Source organism: Callospermophilus lateralis, chromosome 20 (genome assembly GCF_048772815.1).
Source record: "Callospermophilus lateralis isolate mCalLat2 chromosome 20, mCalLat2.hap1, whole genome shotgun sequence".
NCBI classification, from domain to species: Eukaryota; Metazoa; Chordata; class Mammalia; order Rodentia; family Sciuridae; genus Callospermophilus; species Callospermophilus lateralis.
In genome coordinates, this window is record NC_135324.1 from 6,651,626 (window position 1) to 6,669,399 (window position 17,774).

The 17,774-nt window shown below is 50.3% G+C and overlaps 1 protein-coding gene across 10 annotated transcripts; it reads right to left on the reverse strand.

Moving 5' to 3' along the window:
• Positions 1 to 395: 395 nt before the first annotated feature.
• On the reverse strand, positions 396 to 16,474 carry Brpf1 (bromodomain and PHD finger containing 1). 10 transcript variants are annotated; one of them, XM_076841247.1, is made up of 14 exons: positions 15,825 to 16,474; positions 13,265 to 13,873; positions 8,734 to 9,693; positions 7,561 to 7,723; positions 7,033 to 7,164; positions 6,502 to 6,630; positions 5,520 to 5,829; positions 4,872 to 5,192; positions 4,269 to 4,553; positions 3,619 to 3,766; positions 2,711 to 2,847; positions 2,490 to 2,608; positions 1,961 to 2,115; positions 396 to 1,252 (listed from the first exon to the last, which is right to left on the reverse strand). In XM_076841247.1, exons 2-14 carry the CDS (start codon positions 13,861 to 13,863, stop codon positions 1,069 to 1,071), a joined length of 3,642 nt encoding a protein of 1,213 aa, XP_076697362.1. In that variant the 5' UTR covers positions 13,864 to 13,873; positions 15,825 to 16,474; the 3' UTR covers positions 396 to 1,068. The 10 variants fall into 10 exon arrangements, with proteins under 10 accessions (XP_076697362.1, XP_076697361.1, XP_076697360.1 ...); XM_076841246.1 differs by having other exon boundaries at positions 4,872 to 5,195; XM_076841245.1 differs by having other exon boundaries at positions 6,484 to 6,630.
• Positions 16,475 to 17,774: the final 1,300 nt, after the last annotated feature.

The following is a 17,774-nucleotide window of genomic DNA, read 5'->3' on the forward strand; positions in this document are numbered from 1 at the left end:
CAAACTAGTTGAACAGTCAGCTTTGCAGACAAACAGACCTGAATTCAAATCCTAGCTGTGAAACTTCCTAGTTGTGGGAACTTAGGCAAGTTTCTTACTTTTTCTAAACCAAACTATCTTTGTGGAGACAACCAGTCTATTATCTTATTACCCTACCCTATATTTGCTATAAGGTATAAGTAAAATTGTGTATCTAGATACTTAGTAGAAGGCCTTCCACTCAGAGTATGGCAAATGGGAACTCTCATATTTCTTTTGCTGTTGTGTCAAAACTAGCATGCATAGCAGTATCACTGGGGCCCAATTATATACCATCCCTAGGGCATAGATCTATACCTCCCATTGAATCCCTGTGCCCTAGCAGAAGGCAAGAACAAAGAATTCTAAATAGACTGTTTATTTTTCTAAGAATCAATATATTTTCTTCCTTTGAAATAAATACAAACCAGTTTGAAAGGTAAGGGGGAATCTATGGGAAAGACAGGGAAGTGGGGACAGGCCCCAGTCTTTTTTCTTTTTTTTTTTTAGTACCAAATGACTCTGGCGCGACCCGGAAACGCAGTTACAAATGAGAATAATTTAAATTCTCCGATAATTACAGTATTTACAACAGCAGGGGAGGGGGTCACCTAGTGCCCCTCTTCCGGGCTGGACAGACATCAATCCCACTGCTAGGCTGGGCAGATGCCGGCATGCCTCACCACCTGCAGGGGCCTCAGGCCTCTAGGCAGTATGTATTCTCCTGGCATGAGCAGGCAGAGGTGGTAGGATGGCCTGTTTTAAGCAGTGTCCTAACCTTGGCCCACCACCCTGCTCTACAATGCCATGAGGTCACTGGAGCTCTTTCTGACCTGTGGGACCTCTCCTCTCCTCGCACTGAGTCGCTGTGGGCCCTTGGAGTGTTCTGTACAGTCCAGCTGCACTCAGGGCAGGAGGGACCTCCCCCACCCAGCTTCCCCTGAGACTGGCCCCAAGACCAGGAATGAGTCAGTGCAGAGGCCGGTGCCACTCCAGGACAGTGAGCAAAGGGAAGGAGAGAAGTCACAGGGCACTGTAGGTTGGGCAGTATCAGTCGCTATCGCTGGTCTCGCTGCTCTGTTCACCCTGAACCTTGCTACGGTGCTGAAGAGCCCTGTGGTAGGCGATTTGTACTGACTTGCGGATATTTGACTTGCGGCCCTCCAACATCTTCTCTTTGTCTAGGTCCTGGTTCACACCCAGAGGGACCAACTTAGTCCTGGGTAGCCACTGCCTGTAGAGAAAGGTGAAGATCAAATAAATCATCTCAGTGAGAACCAGCACTAGCTTTCCTCACTCCATGCTTTCAAAAACACCTCTCCTCAGAACCCACACTGGCAAGAAACTGTTGGGCACTAGGGTTACAGAGACCCAGAGACCCAGTCCTTGTCCTCAAGGACTTGCTCACAGCTTAATGATGGAAAGAGTCCAGTCAACAGCTACACTACGGGGTAACCACAAGGTATTTATGAGTGCTAAGAGGAGAAGCCCTGACCTAACTGTCCCATAAGCTCCAGGCAGACTTAACTAGCACTGAATATCATTGGCAGGCAATTAATAAAGACGACATATGTATATGCAACAGAACAGGGATTTAGAGCCTAAATATTTATGTGGGCTTTATCCTTGATACCATAGAGGAAGAGCTGGGAAAATTAAGTCCAGAAGCCCTCTAAGTCAGGGTAGGGAGTCATCCCCATACCTGTCAGTCACTGGTGTTCCTATGGTTTCTAGCCAGTTCTTTGTTAGCTACTACCTGACCACTTTGCTTGTCAGTCTCATGGTCAACACAACCCTTTTGCTCAAAGAACTGTTCTTTCATCCCTTCCCCATGGATCTGTGACATCCTAGTCTGCTGCTGGACTTTCCTGGCAGTCTGCCCCATACCACACTGGGTTGCATCTACGGCTGAGTCACACCAAATGCTCCCCACCTTTCTTACCAGGTTCTTTTGTTGTCAAAGAAGAGAACGAGGTAGAGATGCTCTCGGGCTTCCTGGGTCATCTGCTCCCCAAGTTTCAGCACCTCCAGTGGGGGCACAGGGATGGGAACCCCATGGTGGAACATACCTTCTCGGGGCATCTTTGGATCAATGATCTGAGGGTGTAATATGAGCCCAGTTTGGTTCCATTCAATTCCTCCCCAAAGCTCTCCCTTCCCAATAATTTGGAGACTACATCTGAAGCAGGGACAAAAAAGTTGTCGTGCTACTAGGATTATTATGCTGACCCTCCACTTTTTTCTATGCTAAATTATTTCAGAGCCTAAGGGCAAAAAGAAGGACAAAGGAGTGACAGAGAAACTGACTGGAGGTCTCTATGGGGTACTCAAGCTACATCTTTTTCTACCACTCTTATCTATTAGGGAACCCTGTGTTCCACAGTTCAGTAGAGAACAGGGAAAGTCCTACAATTGTGAACCTGAGTTCCGGGGTTAGAAAGCAAGAGGCAGGAAGAGAAGTGGAAGCCTACCAGAGCTGGGTATGATGGATACCCTCGGCATTTGGCCCACACCAGGTCCAGAGCGTCCAGAGGGGAGTCCTCATCCTCTGAGAGCCAGCCAGCTCCCCGACCCAGACTCTTCCTCACCACTTCACAGGAAAGGGAGAGAGGGGGTGGATCAGTGGCTGGGGGGCTGGCAAGGCCCTGACACTGGGTGCCCAGCATCCCTGGCTTTGGGTGAAGGTACTTACTGCTGTGGCCCACGCCGCGGCCAGTGCCCACGGAGTAGGCCTCATTCTCAGTGCCTGAGGTATCTTCACTGCTATCCTCTGGGAATGTGCCCCGAGAGAAGGAGGGCTTGCCCCGGCCTTGTTTTGAGGGTGTTGTGCTGTAGACAAAACAGTGGGAACTCAGTTCAAAGAAGGGGAGGAATGGAGAATGGCTTGGCACATGTCTTCTCTTTTAAGCCCCCAGTGTCTAGACTTTTGGAAAGCAGAGACTATATGAAGAATTTCAAACTCACACACTCTAAGGAGCTGGTCATTTTACCAAGGTGGGCTGGAATAAGGTGTGGGGAGTATATACCCTGTTCAAAGGCGATATGAAGGCACACCAGGCACCCCTGGGATTGAACCCAAGGGCCTTTGACCACTGACCAACACTCCCCAGGCCACCTTATTTTTTATTTTGAGACAGGATCTCACTAAGTTGCCAGAGCTATCCTTGAACTTGCCATCTTTCTGCTTCAGCACCCCTAGTCACTGGGATGATAAGCCTGTACCACCACTGCCTAGCTGATCCTCTGATTTTTTTTAAAAGAATAGAGATTGGGAATTTTATGTGGCATCTGGATTCATTTTCTAAAAACACCATGATGGCCAAACAAAATGTATCAGCAGGTCAAATCCAGGACACAGGTACCAGTTTATACTCTCTGCTCTAAACCATCAGCTTAACCCAAGAAGGTTTCTTCCCTTCCATTCTGACGACACTGATGTATCCCATTTATTTTGCAGAGATGAGAAACTCGGGTTTGAGCCACCTACTCTAGGCTGAGATGGCTGCCACCCCACTTCTAAAAGGGAAACCTGGAAGGGCTCATTTCTTTGAGTTCTGGAAGGCAATCCCAGAAAGTAGCTTTGATCTGGAGGACTGGTACCTGGTCCGGTCTGAGGCAGCGCTGCTACTGCTACTGCTGCTGGATTCAGAGTCTGAACTGCTCCGGGGAAGGCTGCAGTCATTGCGGTACACCAAGAAACTCTTCTTCACTGGTTGGTTTCCACTGCTGAAGCCATTGGCTGGTAAGTCTTGGTTGGAGGGAGGGGGAGGAAGGAAGGAACCGGTCAGGAGGATGTAGATCAGAGATAACACAGGGGTAAAAGGGCTTAGAGTGTGGGTTCTCCTTTTAGGCTGGACAATTCCTCCAAACTTGGCCAGCAGAGCTAGCTCTGGGCAGTGTCTACAAGAGCTGGCCACAACCCTGCCCTACTCTTTGCTTTCCATGGCAGATACTAGCCTTAGGACACAGATGGATTAAAAGGAAGGAGATCCCTGAGGAAGGTGAGAAGAGAAAAAGTGAAGTGATACAATGGAATTGGGGGTAGGGGGGACCCTGCAAAGGAGCCTAGCTGGGTCACAGTGTATCTGGACCTGTTTTCCCAACAGTAAAATGAGAGGATGGAATAAAAGGATTCCTAAGGGAGCCTTTAGCTTCTTTTATGGGAAAATGAAAGGACAGTTGGGAGTATGCTGGAAAAAAATGGCAGCTTTGCTCACTCTCTTGGGGGTCTGGGTGATGGTGAGGCTCACCCATTGGGGGGTCTTCTGTGGACTTATCACTGTCGCTGTCTGAGCTCGAACTGGGCCGGGGGCTCCTACCCCGCTTGCGCTGACGCAGGGAGCCCATGATGGGGAGCTGGGGGGGCCCCACAGGACTGCCTCCGTGGCTGGGGGTCATCTGGCTCTCCCGGTTTTTGGGGGGCCGGCCCGGCCTCTTGGGCGGTCCAGCTGTCTTCGGGTTCTTTTTGGAGAACAGAACTGAGGTTCTCCTGCCCACCTCATGTGCGGGGGTTGAGGACATGTTGGGACCCAGGCCTGGAGCAGAGAAAGAGAGAAGGAGAGTTGGTGAGGGGCCTGACATGAGAAGGGTAGGTGTCCAGGGTCATGCCCTGAGTATATGGGACCATTACTCCAGCTAGAGTTGGGAGAGGATTGGGGGTTATGGAATTTGGAACAGTGACTCACACAAATAGCCAAAGAGGCAGCTAAGAGGCCCCTGATGGGGGAATGAGGGAGAAAGCATAGCTAGCTGTGCAGAAAGGACCTCTGCCTGGGGGCCACAAAGGCTCGAACGTGTGCCGCAGAGCCAAAGTCTGACTTGCTTTGGGGTCCACCTTGCTGTAGGGTTCAGACCTTTGCTCGTCTCCTGGCTGCTGCTCTCCTCCGCGGCACTGTCTGTCTGCCCGTCCTTGTCACAGGCTGCAGGGTGGGGTGTCAGACTGCCTCGGCTGGAGGGGCCATGCCTTTCAGGCCCATCCCGTCCAGTCTCCCTCTGGTGGGCAAGTTTCCGCCGCAATGCTGTCATCTCTTTCTTGATCATTTTCGCTCGTCTTGAGCGGCCTACACTCTGCTTGCTGGCATTCACCTCATCCAGCCGCTCCAGTAACAACTTGAGCTGCTCTTCTACTGGCAGGTGCTTCTGATTCTCCAGCAGGACCAACCGCTCTTCCTCTGCTGCTAGGGTTAGGGTTGAGGGGAAAAGGTCAGAGTCAGGGCAGCCCACTGGGCCCCATTAAACCTGGGCAGGCAGCAAGAAACCCACTCTTCCCCCCTTGGCTTCTCACCAGGAACAGCTGTAAAATAGCAGCACCAAGATGTGGAATGGCGGGTACTGCTATCCATTCACCCAGTCTGGCTTCTTGGGGAGCATTCCTGGGGATAGCTTGCCACTGCTCAGCCTAGCTGCTTTCTGCCTACACTGCCTGCTCCCAGGAGGGGACTTTTGGAAAGCTGTCCATCCCTGGCATTGGCCTCTATGTGTGTATATGACTTATCACCCACCATCTTCAGCGTGGTGTGGGGCCTCATCTCCAGCCAGGCTGTGAGGGATATGCATGCCCGTCTCAAAGTCAATGCCCATTTTTTCTGCCTGGCGCCGGGCCTGACGAAGTACAGCGCCACCCTGCTCACGGAGCCGCACTGCTGCCCTGTAGAAGATGGTGTCCTTCGCGTTATACTTGAGGCAGTTGCTGACGATGAGGTTGAAGTCCTCCTCAAAATCATCAAAGTTCAGGTAGCGGTAAGCCTCCAAGTTCTGCTTCATGGTGAAAAAGTCCATGGGCTTTTTGATGTGATCTAGGTAGTCAGGTACCTGGGAGAGCAGGGCAAGTATGTCTAAGTAGAGATATGTTCTTATTCCCCTGAAACCTGTTCCTAATAAACCCCCTAAAATGCAACCAGCAACCTCCTCCCACCAGATAGAGGCTGGCATGTAGCACAGGAAAAGGAAAGCTGGATTATAGTCCTAACTTGACCAGTCACAAGCTGTGTGACCTTGGTATGTCTCTTAACGTCTCTGGGCCTCGTACTCCTATTGCTTTTCATTTATCACCAAGACTTATAAGCAAGCTGCTGCCTCAGGTCTCTTATTTTATACCTTTTATACAGGTCCTGCCAGTCAGGACCTAGGGCTTCAGAGCTGGTTCTTTAGGTGCTGAGCCTTCTAAAGTCTCCGTTCTAGGGTTCAGCACCCGGAAAGTGTCTTCCTGCCCTTGGGATTATTCATTTGGCAGACTCAGTCCCTGCCTCTGGGGAAGGAGTGCAGATTGCCTCCCATTCTGGGCCCTTGGGGTATGACAGGGACAAGACAGAGTCCAGGTGATACATGTGGCTCCAGTTCATCCTGCCCCAGAGCCACCAGCCCCTCTCTTCAAGGTCCCCACCTAGTTCCTGGCCCAGACCTGCAGCAGGGGTCCAACGGGGAGAAGAACAGAAAGAAGGTGGAGTGAGGGGAAGGGATTCTTACTTCGTCCAATTCGGTTACCTCAGACAGAGGGACCGGCTCGCTGAAGATGTTGCCTGTGTCCTTCTCTTGGAGCTGTTCCAAGGTTTTGCGAAGGAGGATGAGGAAAGGAGTCAGTTGCATCTCCATGGCAATCTGCTGGACCTTAATCTGACACACAAAAAGGCCTGATCAGCCAGGTTCAGGCCAGTTCCTTGGCCTAGAGATCCAAAGAGGTGGTCCCAGCTGGTTTGGGAACTCACGTTCCTTCCCACCCCAACAGCTGGGAATGCTCTCTCAGGTCTACCTTCTACAAGGTTCTGTCAAGTAGGACAACTACTCTGCCCTTCCACTTCCATGAACTCCCAACATGAGCTACCTGGACTTTGTAAGTTAGAATTCTGTTCATATTCTCTGGGGACATTCTGCTTCCCATAGGCCTGAAGGCACACTCAGTGCCAAAAAACCTGACTCTAGCATCAGCCGTGATGTTTCCTGGTCTGCGCAGATACTTTCCCTTCTCCTGAGTCTGCATTCTCCTTTGAAAAATAAGGCTGACCCAGGAGCACTCACCGTCTCCCTTTTGAGTTTCTCTCGCTTGCGGATCAGTTCTACTAGCAACCGAGCTCGTTCTAGGTCATGCCGGAGTCGCTGCCAGGACTTGAGCTGTTCTTTGAGGGCCCAGTTTTTATCCTCAGAATCTCTCTGTAGAGGCAAAAAGGGGGATTATCAAGGGATGATCAGACAGTGGGAGGAAAGACCAGAAATGACAGGAAAACCCAGGAGACTTGGGTCAAGGGCAGGTCAAGTCAAGAAGGTGCACAGTAATTTGCTGGTAGTGCTCAATCTGTGTGTCCCCAAGGCCTGGCATAGAATAAATGTTCAGCATGTGTCTGTTGGATGAATGAATCAACACACATGAACAAATACCTTTCCACTGAGCTAATAATGTATATAGATTTCATGCTGACCTTGGTTTGAGGGCTGTTTTAAAGAAGGAAACAGCCTAAGCCCTCTGATACTGGAAGCTACAGATGCAAACTTTGGTCCTGGTCCTCCTAACACTAATTCCCATAGCCCACAGGGAATTGGACACAGTACCCCAACTTGGTCACAGTTCCTCTGAGACTGGAGGTGTGTCTGCAGGCGACGCAGCAGTGGAACCCCATTCCGTGACTGCCGTTTCAACGTCCAGTAGCTGTGCAGCCTCTGCATGAACTGGCTCTTTCTCTGGATGGTCAGGCGATTGGTGATTTTACTGAGCCTGGGAGCCAAGGAACAAAGAGGAAAACCTGATTTTCTGAAGCAGAACAGGGGTCTCTGGCAAATGAGAGTTCCCAAATGGAGATGAATAGGGAATATGTCTGGTCAAAAAGGTCTGTGACTCTGGGCTTAAGGCAAAGATCACAGAATGGTATCTTCCATTACAGTGCAGCAGATCAGAACCCAAGCTTCCAGCACTATGCCAGATCCTTGACTTCCTGGTGTCTAGGTAAAGCTCTGCCTCTAGACTACATTAGCCACTTCTGTCCAGAGAACTATTTGACCCAGAAATTTCCTCTCAGATTGGGCCTTTGAAAGCTGAGATATAGTTGGAATCACTTGTCTCATTGGCCTTTTGGCCAAGATTAAGTGAAGATAAATTACAACTGTATTGTATTTTTGTATTGGAGCAGAGATTTCTGGTGAGAGTTAAAAGTAACTGATGATCATGGCCCAAATGAGAAGCAGCTCACACTCCACTACTGGGATTGACCAGGTCTCGGGCACACCAAATATGCACTCTACCACTGAGCCACACCCCAGCCCTCCACAACTTCTTGAGTCTTCCCTTCTGTGCTTTTCATTCTACTGTCTTCTTGATCAGACCATTTTTTCATTGTGGCTGTTTAATCCTCTTTTTTCCTCACAAACCATACCATCAAAACGTAGGCAGTTTAAAACACCTGTTAGGTCTGTCAGTCAAAGGTTCAGGATTCTGGCTCCTACTGTAAAAGTCAGGTGACTTGGGGCTGGGGTTGTAGGTCCATGGTAGAGCACTTGCCTAGCATGTGTGAAGCACTGGGTTCAATCCTCAGCACCATATGAAAACAAATTTTTTAAAAAATCAGGTAACCTGATAAAGATAACCTCTTTTGGAATTTTTATATTTCTATGCAGCTCCTGATAGGGAAAGGATAACCCAGCCTTGCTATTCTACTCAGAAGCCTGTCAGTTCTTTTCCAGCTGAGCTTATTCTTTCGTCAGCTGCCTGTCCAACTGTGCCCCACATACCTGTGTGGTGGGATGCAGGGCACTGACACCACAGGTGCTGCTGCCCGCTTCTCTGCCAAGATCTTCCGTGCCTTCTTCATCTTTATCCGGGACTTGGCCTTGGCCTTCTTGACCTTCTCTGAGCTCCAGCCTTTACCCTCATCTTCCTCTTCATCCTCATCTTCCTCACCCTCACTGTGGGATAGGGCAGGCAGGCGGCGGGCAGAGCCTGGGGGTGTGTGGATGTCGCAGTAGGCTGTCTTGCGGACGCTGAAAGAGGTGCCATTGGCACCCGTCTCACGCACTGGTTCCATTTTCATGTAAAGGCCAGCCTGCTGGGCGCATGTCACATGGAAGGCTGTATAGCAGTTGGCCTTGTGGCACTGAATGCAGGCCCCTGAGCCCCGCTGTTTGCAAATGTAGCAGGTAAGCTTCCAGCGTGCTGGTGGGATGTGCTCGATGCTATCAATAGGCTCTAGGAAGACTGTGTTGGCGAAGCAGACCTCGGGGATCCACAGGGCACACACCACATGGGCCCAGCGCCCGTCATCTGTCTGCTTGAAGGCACCACCCTTGTTGGGGCACAGGGCACAGTCCACAGCACGGGAGGGTGACTGTAGGCAACGGCGGCACAGCCACTGGCCCTCAGGGATATAGGGGACACCGTAGCACTCCTGGTGTACGGCCAGGTTGCACATGTCACAGAAGAGGATGACATTGCTGTTCTGGCACTCACCATCATTGCAGATACAGCACACAGCATCCTCATCCACTAGTGCATTGGGGTCACCTTTATTGTGACTCTCAAAATAGGACTCTTTTTCCAGCCGGTCCATTAGGTACTCAAAGATCTCCTGTGGGATTGGACTCACACCTTCTGTCTTTCGTCGCTCATTCATGATATCCAGCCAGATGTAATCCTCCTCATCCATGTCATACTCAACTTCCTCATCCAGCTCTTCTGCAGACTTCTCAATGTACCTGAAGTGCACAAAGGCAGTTCAGCATCACATGGTTGAGATTCTCCTATCTTAGAGAAAATGAGTGGTGTCCATTGCCAAACACTTACTCTAAACCTGTACCTTTACACATGCTGGCTCGCTGGATCCTCACCCTAATCCCAGGTACTAGAGACACTACACTCATTCCTGTTTTGAAGGAAATGAAGTGTAAAGCTTGTGTAAGTTAATGCACCTGCCCCAGCTCACTTGTGAGAAAGTGGTAGAGCTAGGGTATGAATCCGGGCCTATCTCTGCAAAAGCTCATGTCTTAGCTGCTATGAGACACCATCTCCCTTTTGGTATAGAACTGAGGATCTGATTCCTAAAGGGAAGACAGTGGCAGCAGGACCCATTGTGGTAGTCTGGATGACAATACAAAGAGCCAGGGGAAGGAAGGTCCTTGATATCACTGGCAAATTATTTATAAATTGCTTTAGCACCAACTGGCAGGCTCTTGACTAGAGATGATGGGTCTTTCTCTTAGCTGGTGCTTGCATCAGCTCAGGGCTCCCTCAAACTCTAGGTATTATGTTTGTTCTCAAAACTAGATTCATTGAGTATTTACAATGAACTTGATAATAATCAAAGCTAGATTCATTGAGTATTTACAATGAACCAAGCATTATCCTAACTTACCACAGTAGGCATAGGGTCAATGGTCTTTTCTTGTGGGGGTGGTATTGGGAATTGAACCCAGAGACCTTCCACTACTGAGCCATATCCCTAGCCTTTTTATTTTATTTTTAAGACAGGTCTTGCTATGTTGCCAAGGCTGGCCTAGAACTTGAGATCCTCCTGCCTCAGCCTCTTGAGTCACCTGGATTACAGAGTGTGCACTGCAGCTGGCTAAATGTTCTATCTTCATTTTGAAGATAAGGAAACTAAAGCTTTGAGAAGTTAATTAACTGCCCTCTTTAATATAAGACAGGGGAGTGGCAGAGCTGGCATCTAATCCCCAGTCCCAGAACTCTTTACCTCCACCCTGTAGCACCTGCTGGCCTAGAATGGAGAGTTGCTCCTGGTATCTGTGATACAGAACAAGCACCCCATGTTTGCCATGTTCTTGGTGGCATGGACTCTGGCACTGTAAACTATAGAGTACAATGAAAAGATTAGGGTTTCAGTTTCTAATAAACCTGGACTTAAATCCTCCATCTGCCACTCTGACCTTCAGACGTCACCTTTCTTCTCTGAACCTTGGTTTAATTGACAACAGAATGAGAATAATGCTATCTATTCACAAACACTATCAAGATTACATTGAATCACAAGAATCAAGTAGCATACAGCAGATCCTAGCAACATTTTAGTTCCTGTCTCTACTCTCCTCTTTCCACCTGGGGAATGGGGCTCTGAGCTGGCTTAGTGCACACAGGCTCTGAAGCCATATTGCCTGGGCCCTATGGATACATGAGTCAAGTTCTCTGGGCATCAGTCTCCTCATCTGTGAAGTGATGATGCTAATATAAACCTACTTCACATTGCTGTTATGACTGTGAAATGAGTTATAGCTAAAGTGCTTCGGACAGTGCTTGGCACAGATTGAGTACTCAGCAAATGTTAACTTTATTAGCTTTTGTACAGTCCTGACCTACCCTGCCTTGCATTACAGCTGTTTATGTGTCTCACTCCTCCACTACAGGACAGGCAGGGAGATCAGGTCTGATTCACTACACAGAAATAGGCGCTCACTGTTGTGCATTTAAAAGGCATTCTGGAGGTGTCAGGGAGGAGAGACTAAAATGTTGTCTGTGGGATGCAGCTTTTTCCTTAGTCCTTTACCTCTTACCCAGGGTGACTGCAACCTGTGCTCTTTGAACAAGGGTATGACTCAGGGCTGGTGTGAACCATCTGGATCCTTTCAGGCCCTGCACCAGATCTCCTGAGCACTGGGTCTCACCCTTTCCTCTGCCATGACACATGTGACATATTGTCTTGGTGCATAACACACTCCCACAGGCTCCCAGATTACAGGCTGCAGCACAGATAAGGTGGCTGCATGTCATGCACAATTCCTGGCACACTGCCCTCTCCCTCTCCTACAAGGAAGCATATCAGAATGCAAGCAAGAGAAAGTGATGTGATTAGAGATGACCTCAGATCTTTTGAATTTATATAAAAAATAAACCATTTACAGAACTTGGACTTGCTAACAATGATAATTATATACAACACACCTCCTAACTGACTGCAGTGTGCCAGTTGAGAACTGCTCTCCTGGAGAATAGATCTGATCCCCAAGAGGAAAGAGTGAACCTGTGTGGAGGGAGAAAAGCTGCTGAGTGAGCTGGGCTGGACTGCATGTCAGAGCAGAGAGCTCAACAGCCCTAAGGAGAAGGGGGGCCCAGACAAGGGTCTGTTTTGAGGTTGAGAGTGAGCATGATAGTCAATGCTAACAGAAAAGAGAAAGAGACTCTGGAAAGCTAGAAGGAGTGAGAACTGGGCTGAACAGATGAAAGAATAGGAAAAAGATAAAAGAGAGACTGGTTAAAACTGAAATGAGAGAAAGTATCATAATGGGTCATATCACTTGTGTTCCCACAGATTTGCATTCAGAGAACTGAATTTCATATAACACCATGTAGATTACATTTTTGGTTAAAAAACAAAACAAAACAAAAAAACAGCCTCAGCAATGGTGAGGTGATAAGCAACTCAGGGAGATTTGTGTATCTAAATACAAAAAAGGGCTAGGGATATGGTTCAGTGGTTAAGTGCCCCTGACTTCATCCCTAGCAGCAACCCCCCACATCAAAACATAAAAACTGCCCTACTAAGACCATCAGAATACCCTCTTTGTCTTGAAAACTAAAACTCTAATATCTGGGTTTTATACTTGGTTTTTGTCATATGTGTGACTTCAATAGGAGCTTCTGAGGCTAATTCTTGGAAGGAGTGGGGTACACTCCTTCAAAAGAAGGAATACAAGAAATAAATGAAATAAAGGGTCCCTGGAGAAGTACAAAACACAGGCAGTGGAATATTGGCTTAAGCATGCTAAAGGATGGGGGACAACAGAATGCTGGGGAAATTACCTCTACAGATTCACAAACTGCTTTGAGAACCTTACAGAGGAACACTGTGCCTGCTATACAGATGGGGTCTCTAGAACACCAGAAGCTGGATGTATTCCTCATACTCACACAGTGAGAATTAGAAGAGGGTGAGAATTAGAAATGAGATTGTGGGTATAGTGGAAATAATGCAGCTTTGCCTGGAGTCAGAGGGACCTGGGTTAGTTCATCTATCTACTTTGTATAGATCTGACACACATTTTGGACCATGGCTTCCTCACCTGTAATAAGAACAATACCTAACTGAGAGAGTTATGAAAATAAAATAAGGGAGTGACTATAAAGTATTCAATGTGGGGCCTGGCATGTGGCAGTGCAGAGTAAGTACCATCATTAGCAGAGGTCCAGTTCCTCTCACTGCCCTAGAAAGATCAGTTCACTTCCTATCCTTTATCCTATCACCTTCCTATCTATCTATCACTGGTTCCTGAACCCTGCTTGACCAGTTTTCCAGGTGGGAAACAGAGGTGGCCTTACCGGTAATAGGAAGTTGGTCGGGGTGGGGCATCAGGGGTGTCCTGCTCCAGCTCCCGGTATACCACCTCTGGCAGCTTGGGGGTGGCACTTGCAGAAGCATTATGGTGGTGATGATGGTTGGAGTCCTTACGTTTCTCCTTGTTCTTATGCTTGCCTGACTTAGGAGTAGCAGCAGGCGTCTCAGTGTTCTCCTTGTTACTTCCATTCTCAGGGGCCTCCTCAGGGGCTTCCTCGTCCTCTGATACCACATCCAGGTTGTCAAAGATGCTGATGCGGTGGACACGGCCATGCAGGTCCACCTCCACCATGCGCTGAGCCTGTGCGTAGCTCATCACCTCACGGCTTGGTGACTGTGATACCTCTGAGGGGCTGGGTGACTGCTTGTTGGCTGGGCGTGACTGCCGTCCCTTCTTCTTGTGCTTGCGGAGTGGAGTCTGCTGTGGGGGCGGCGGGTTGTCGTGGTCATAGTGGTATAGGTGGTATTCAATACCACTATAACTCTTGTAAACCTTGCGGCAGGTCTCCACAGGGCACTCGTATGGTGGTTTAGTTGCCCGCAAGTTGTGGCAGAAAGTCTTCACGTCAAAGTCCACCCCCATGCTGTCACATCTAAAATACATGGATAAGTTAACATAGGCCTGGGAAAGAGTTCCTGGCTGTGTGAATCAAAGACACCATCTCTTTATTCCTCCTTGTCCCCAGGGGTCATCAGGTCCTGGCCAGCCCCCTTGTACAGTGTTTCCAAATGCCATCACTTCCACCACAGTTCTGGTCTGGGTTCTCATTACCTCTGACCTAAGTCTCAATTCATCTAAACCAATTCATGCTGTAGCCAAAGTGATATTTTAAGGATCACTCCAAGCTCTTAACAAAAGGTCTCCTGATGTTCTCTAGCATAATATTCAAATTCTCTGTGACAACATCCAAGACACTCCTTTCACTGTCCAGTACCAATCTCCATTTCTAGATTCTTTTCACCAGGTACAGTTCTTTCTATCTTTACCAGGCAACCTGCCAATCCCTGAACATTATAACCTCCCAAGATACAGATTATCTCTATTAGGAATACCCTCCAATCTCTCTGAATGATGGGTTCCTATTCATTCTTCAAAACCCAACAGTCACTTAAGTTATGACTTCTTTGACTCCCCAAGAGGAGCAGTTTCCACAATGTTCCAGTCTCACTTGCAGCATGGCACTTAGCACACTAGAATTTACGTACCCTTCCACTAAACAGCTAAGCAGTACACACACCAGCGTCTATCCCTTTCTGTGTCCTCAGTACCCCAGCATGCCATGGGCACAGCTTTTGGCAAACAAATAACCTGTGAATGAACAGCTGAATGAGGAGATCGCCAGATCTGGAGTTGAGAGGTATGGAATGAAGGCTAATATAAGCCCTTGGAGAGCCCTGAATGGGTAGTCAACAATTTAGTCAACTCCAACAGAAATCATTGAATTTGTTCACTTCTGAGATCTTTATGGGGATCCTCACACTGGATATGATGGAGCTAAGTGAAAACAGGTTATTTACTCAGAGAAGGTGGCATGCACTACATTTGAGATTCTTATCCACCCATTCATGCACCATTAACTGAGTGCCTACCAAGGGCAGCGCCCTAGGAGTACAAACAGGAACAAGACAATCTAGGCATGCTGGGCTACATGCCCAGCGTGAGGGGCAGCCCTTCCCCCTTCCCAATGTTCCTGGGTGAGTGAAGACAGCAGATGGCACCAAACCCCAGGATGCCCAGCTTGGTCAGAGACTGCCCCAATTTCTCTCGGCCTAGTTGAGTTCAACAATTCAGCTAGGGGCTTGGTACAATCACAGGCAAAGCCACCCTGAACTCCCTTACAAACCTGACCCAGGGGCCTCTCCTTTGACTTAACCAGGCAAGTGGGCGGTTCCAACCCCTCAGTCAAAAGCCCCTGAAAGCTACACCTCCAGCTCTAACTCCCTTCCACTTCGTAGCTGGGGCTGTGTCTTTAAACACAAACCAACTAAGGCGCAAACAAGATCTTCTCTTTCCAAGTCGGGTCCCAGGTGAATGCTGTAGCTCTGGCTTTGCTGCCCTAGCTCTCAAAGTGGCACAGGGCCCCTGCAATGTCCCGCTGGGACCCAGCAGCAGAGGCACAGCGGTGAGAGGCGAGAACTTAGACTTGAAAGCCCACAGGGAAGGACCGTAACCCGGGGGTAAGGTTGCTGTATAAGTCCCCACCCCGCCTCGGAGCTTTGGGGCTGCAGGAAGTAGGAGAAAGGGGCGGAGGGACCTGGTTGGCCTCGGCGGAGCCCACAGCCCTCTCTCCCGGATGAGGTGCCGTTTCCCCTTCGTCGAGGTGTAACAAGTTCAACAAGGCTCCCCTCCTGCCATTGGCCCAGGCAGCCCCGAATGATACACTGTTGCCTGGGGATGCCCGCCGGGAGCTAATGCACTGTCAGTTCTGCCGGCTGGAGTGGCCCGAGGGGCACCCGAGCCAGGCCGCTGAGTGCGCGCCCTGTAAAGGTAAACTATCCTTTTCCCCCTGGCCACCTCCGCCCTGGTCCCAGGCGCATACTCACCGGCCACCTGGAGTCCGGGTTCATCGCCGGGGGCGCCCGCCGGGGCTCCGACCCCACTTGGGGAGGCCGGCGGGGAAAGACGGGCCGGGAAGGGGGAGCCCCAACTCCGGAGACAGTAGAGCTCGCCACCCCGGCCCCCTGCCGCCCCACGCTCCGGCCCCGGCTCCCCGGGATTCCCGCGCTGACCCCCGCCGTTCCCGGTCCCGCCGGCGCCCCAGTGTCTCAACTCCGTCGGTCGCCGCCCGTTTCGCGAGCCTCTAGATTGCCTAGCCTCGGGACCCGGCGCCGCCGAAACAATGGAGGATCCTGGAGACAGCGCGGGGACAGCGGCGGCGGAGACCGTGGCGGCAAAGGCAGTGGCAGCGGCGGCGGCGGCAGCAGCGGCGGCGACGGCGTCTGCGCAGGTAAACGCGGCGCCGCGGCGCTGCCGAGCTGCGCTTTCGCCACGGATCTCCGCCCGCCCTCTGGGGCGCAAGAGGCCATGCTCTGGGGCTTGGAAAAGCCCCGGACACCCCACAGGGATCGGCTAGCACCTCCACCTTAGAGTTGAGTTTCTGGAGGCTGAAGTCGCAGTGCTTGGGATCGGGGGTCGTCAGGCTGTTTGTGGCGAATCTGCGGCCGCGGACGGTGAGCGCGGGGCTGGGCCTAAGGAGCCCGCCCTTCTCCCCTCCCCCTCCGCCTCCTCCCTCCCCGCCCGCCCTCCCGCTGGCGCGGCGGCTGCGGTAGGGACCTGGCCTTGGTCTCCGAGGAAGGCGGCGAGGCGGGGCGGGAGCGCGGGGCGGGGCTGGGGGCAGGGCCGGAGCCAGAGGGACGCGGGCTGGAGCCTAAGGGGGCCGGGAGTTGTGGATCGGGGCGGGTGGGGTGGAAGAATAGACCGTCCTGTGGGGCGGGGTTTGAGGGGAGGGGGCGGGGCTATGTGCAAAGCGGGGCCCAGTCAGGAGAATAGGGGCAGGAGGACGGCGGGGTAAATAGTGGGGCTCAACAGAAGAGTGGGCCTGAGGAAAGGAAGGGCGGAGCTTTGGATGGGTCTGGAAGGTGGAGCTGGACTGGGGATAAAGGATGGAGCTGGGAAAAAAAACGATGCTGAAGGGAAAGGGCGGGGCTTGGGAAGGGCAAAGGGGCGGGGCTGGAGGGAAAGGGCGGACGGAATAGAGTAACGGGGCGGGAGTGAAGGAAAGGGAACTAGCTTGGAAAAGGTGAAAGAGAGGAACTGGAGGAAAGATGTGATTCTGAGGGGAGTCGCATTTGGGGAAGTGCATGGTGCTGGTGGGTGCGAAAGTGGTGGGATCCAGGGGCTGGGAAACTGATGGGTCGGCAGGGATTTGCAGCATAGTTGCAGGTTGTTTGGAAGATCTTTGGAAGAGCTGCTGGGAAATGGAGTGCTTGCCTGGTATGCATGAGGACTTTGGTTTGATTCCTCACCGTTGCCCAAAATAAATAATAGCTGACTTAATGTGACTGTGCTACTTCCTAGCTATGTGAACGTGGGCAAGTTGTTAAATTCTTCCTCATCTTCCATATAATTGTAAAACGGAACTCGAAAACTGTTGTCAGTTCTTGGGGGTTTTAGAGAACTTGGATGCCAGAAGACATCCTTGTTAAACAGGGTTTCAATAGTTTTGTTATCTAAGAGGATGAAAGGGTCTTCTAAGATTCTGGAGCATATGCCAACTTCTGTTTTATCACAATGCAAGCTTTGCATTCAACTCCCCAAAATGCACTTGTGGGGGGGGTGTACTGGGGACTGAGCCTAACTTTACCACTAGATACACCCTTAACCTTTATTTTTTTATTATTTATTTATTTTAGATAGGGTCTTGCCAAGTTGCTGAGGCTGGCCTCAACCTTGCAATCCTCCTGCTAATCCTCCTTTGGACTTACTGTGATTACAGGCATGGGCCACCGAGCACAGCTTGCATATATTTTCACTTTTAATGTTTCCCATAAAAC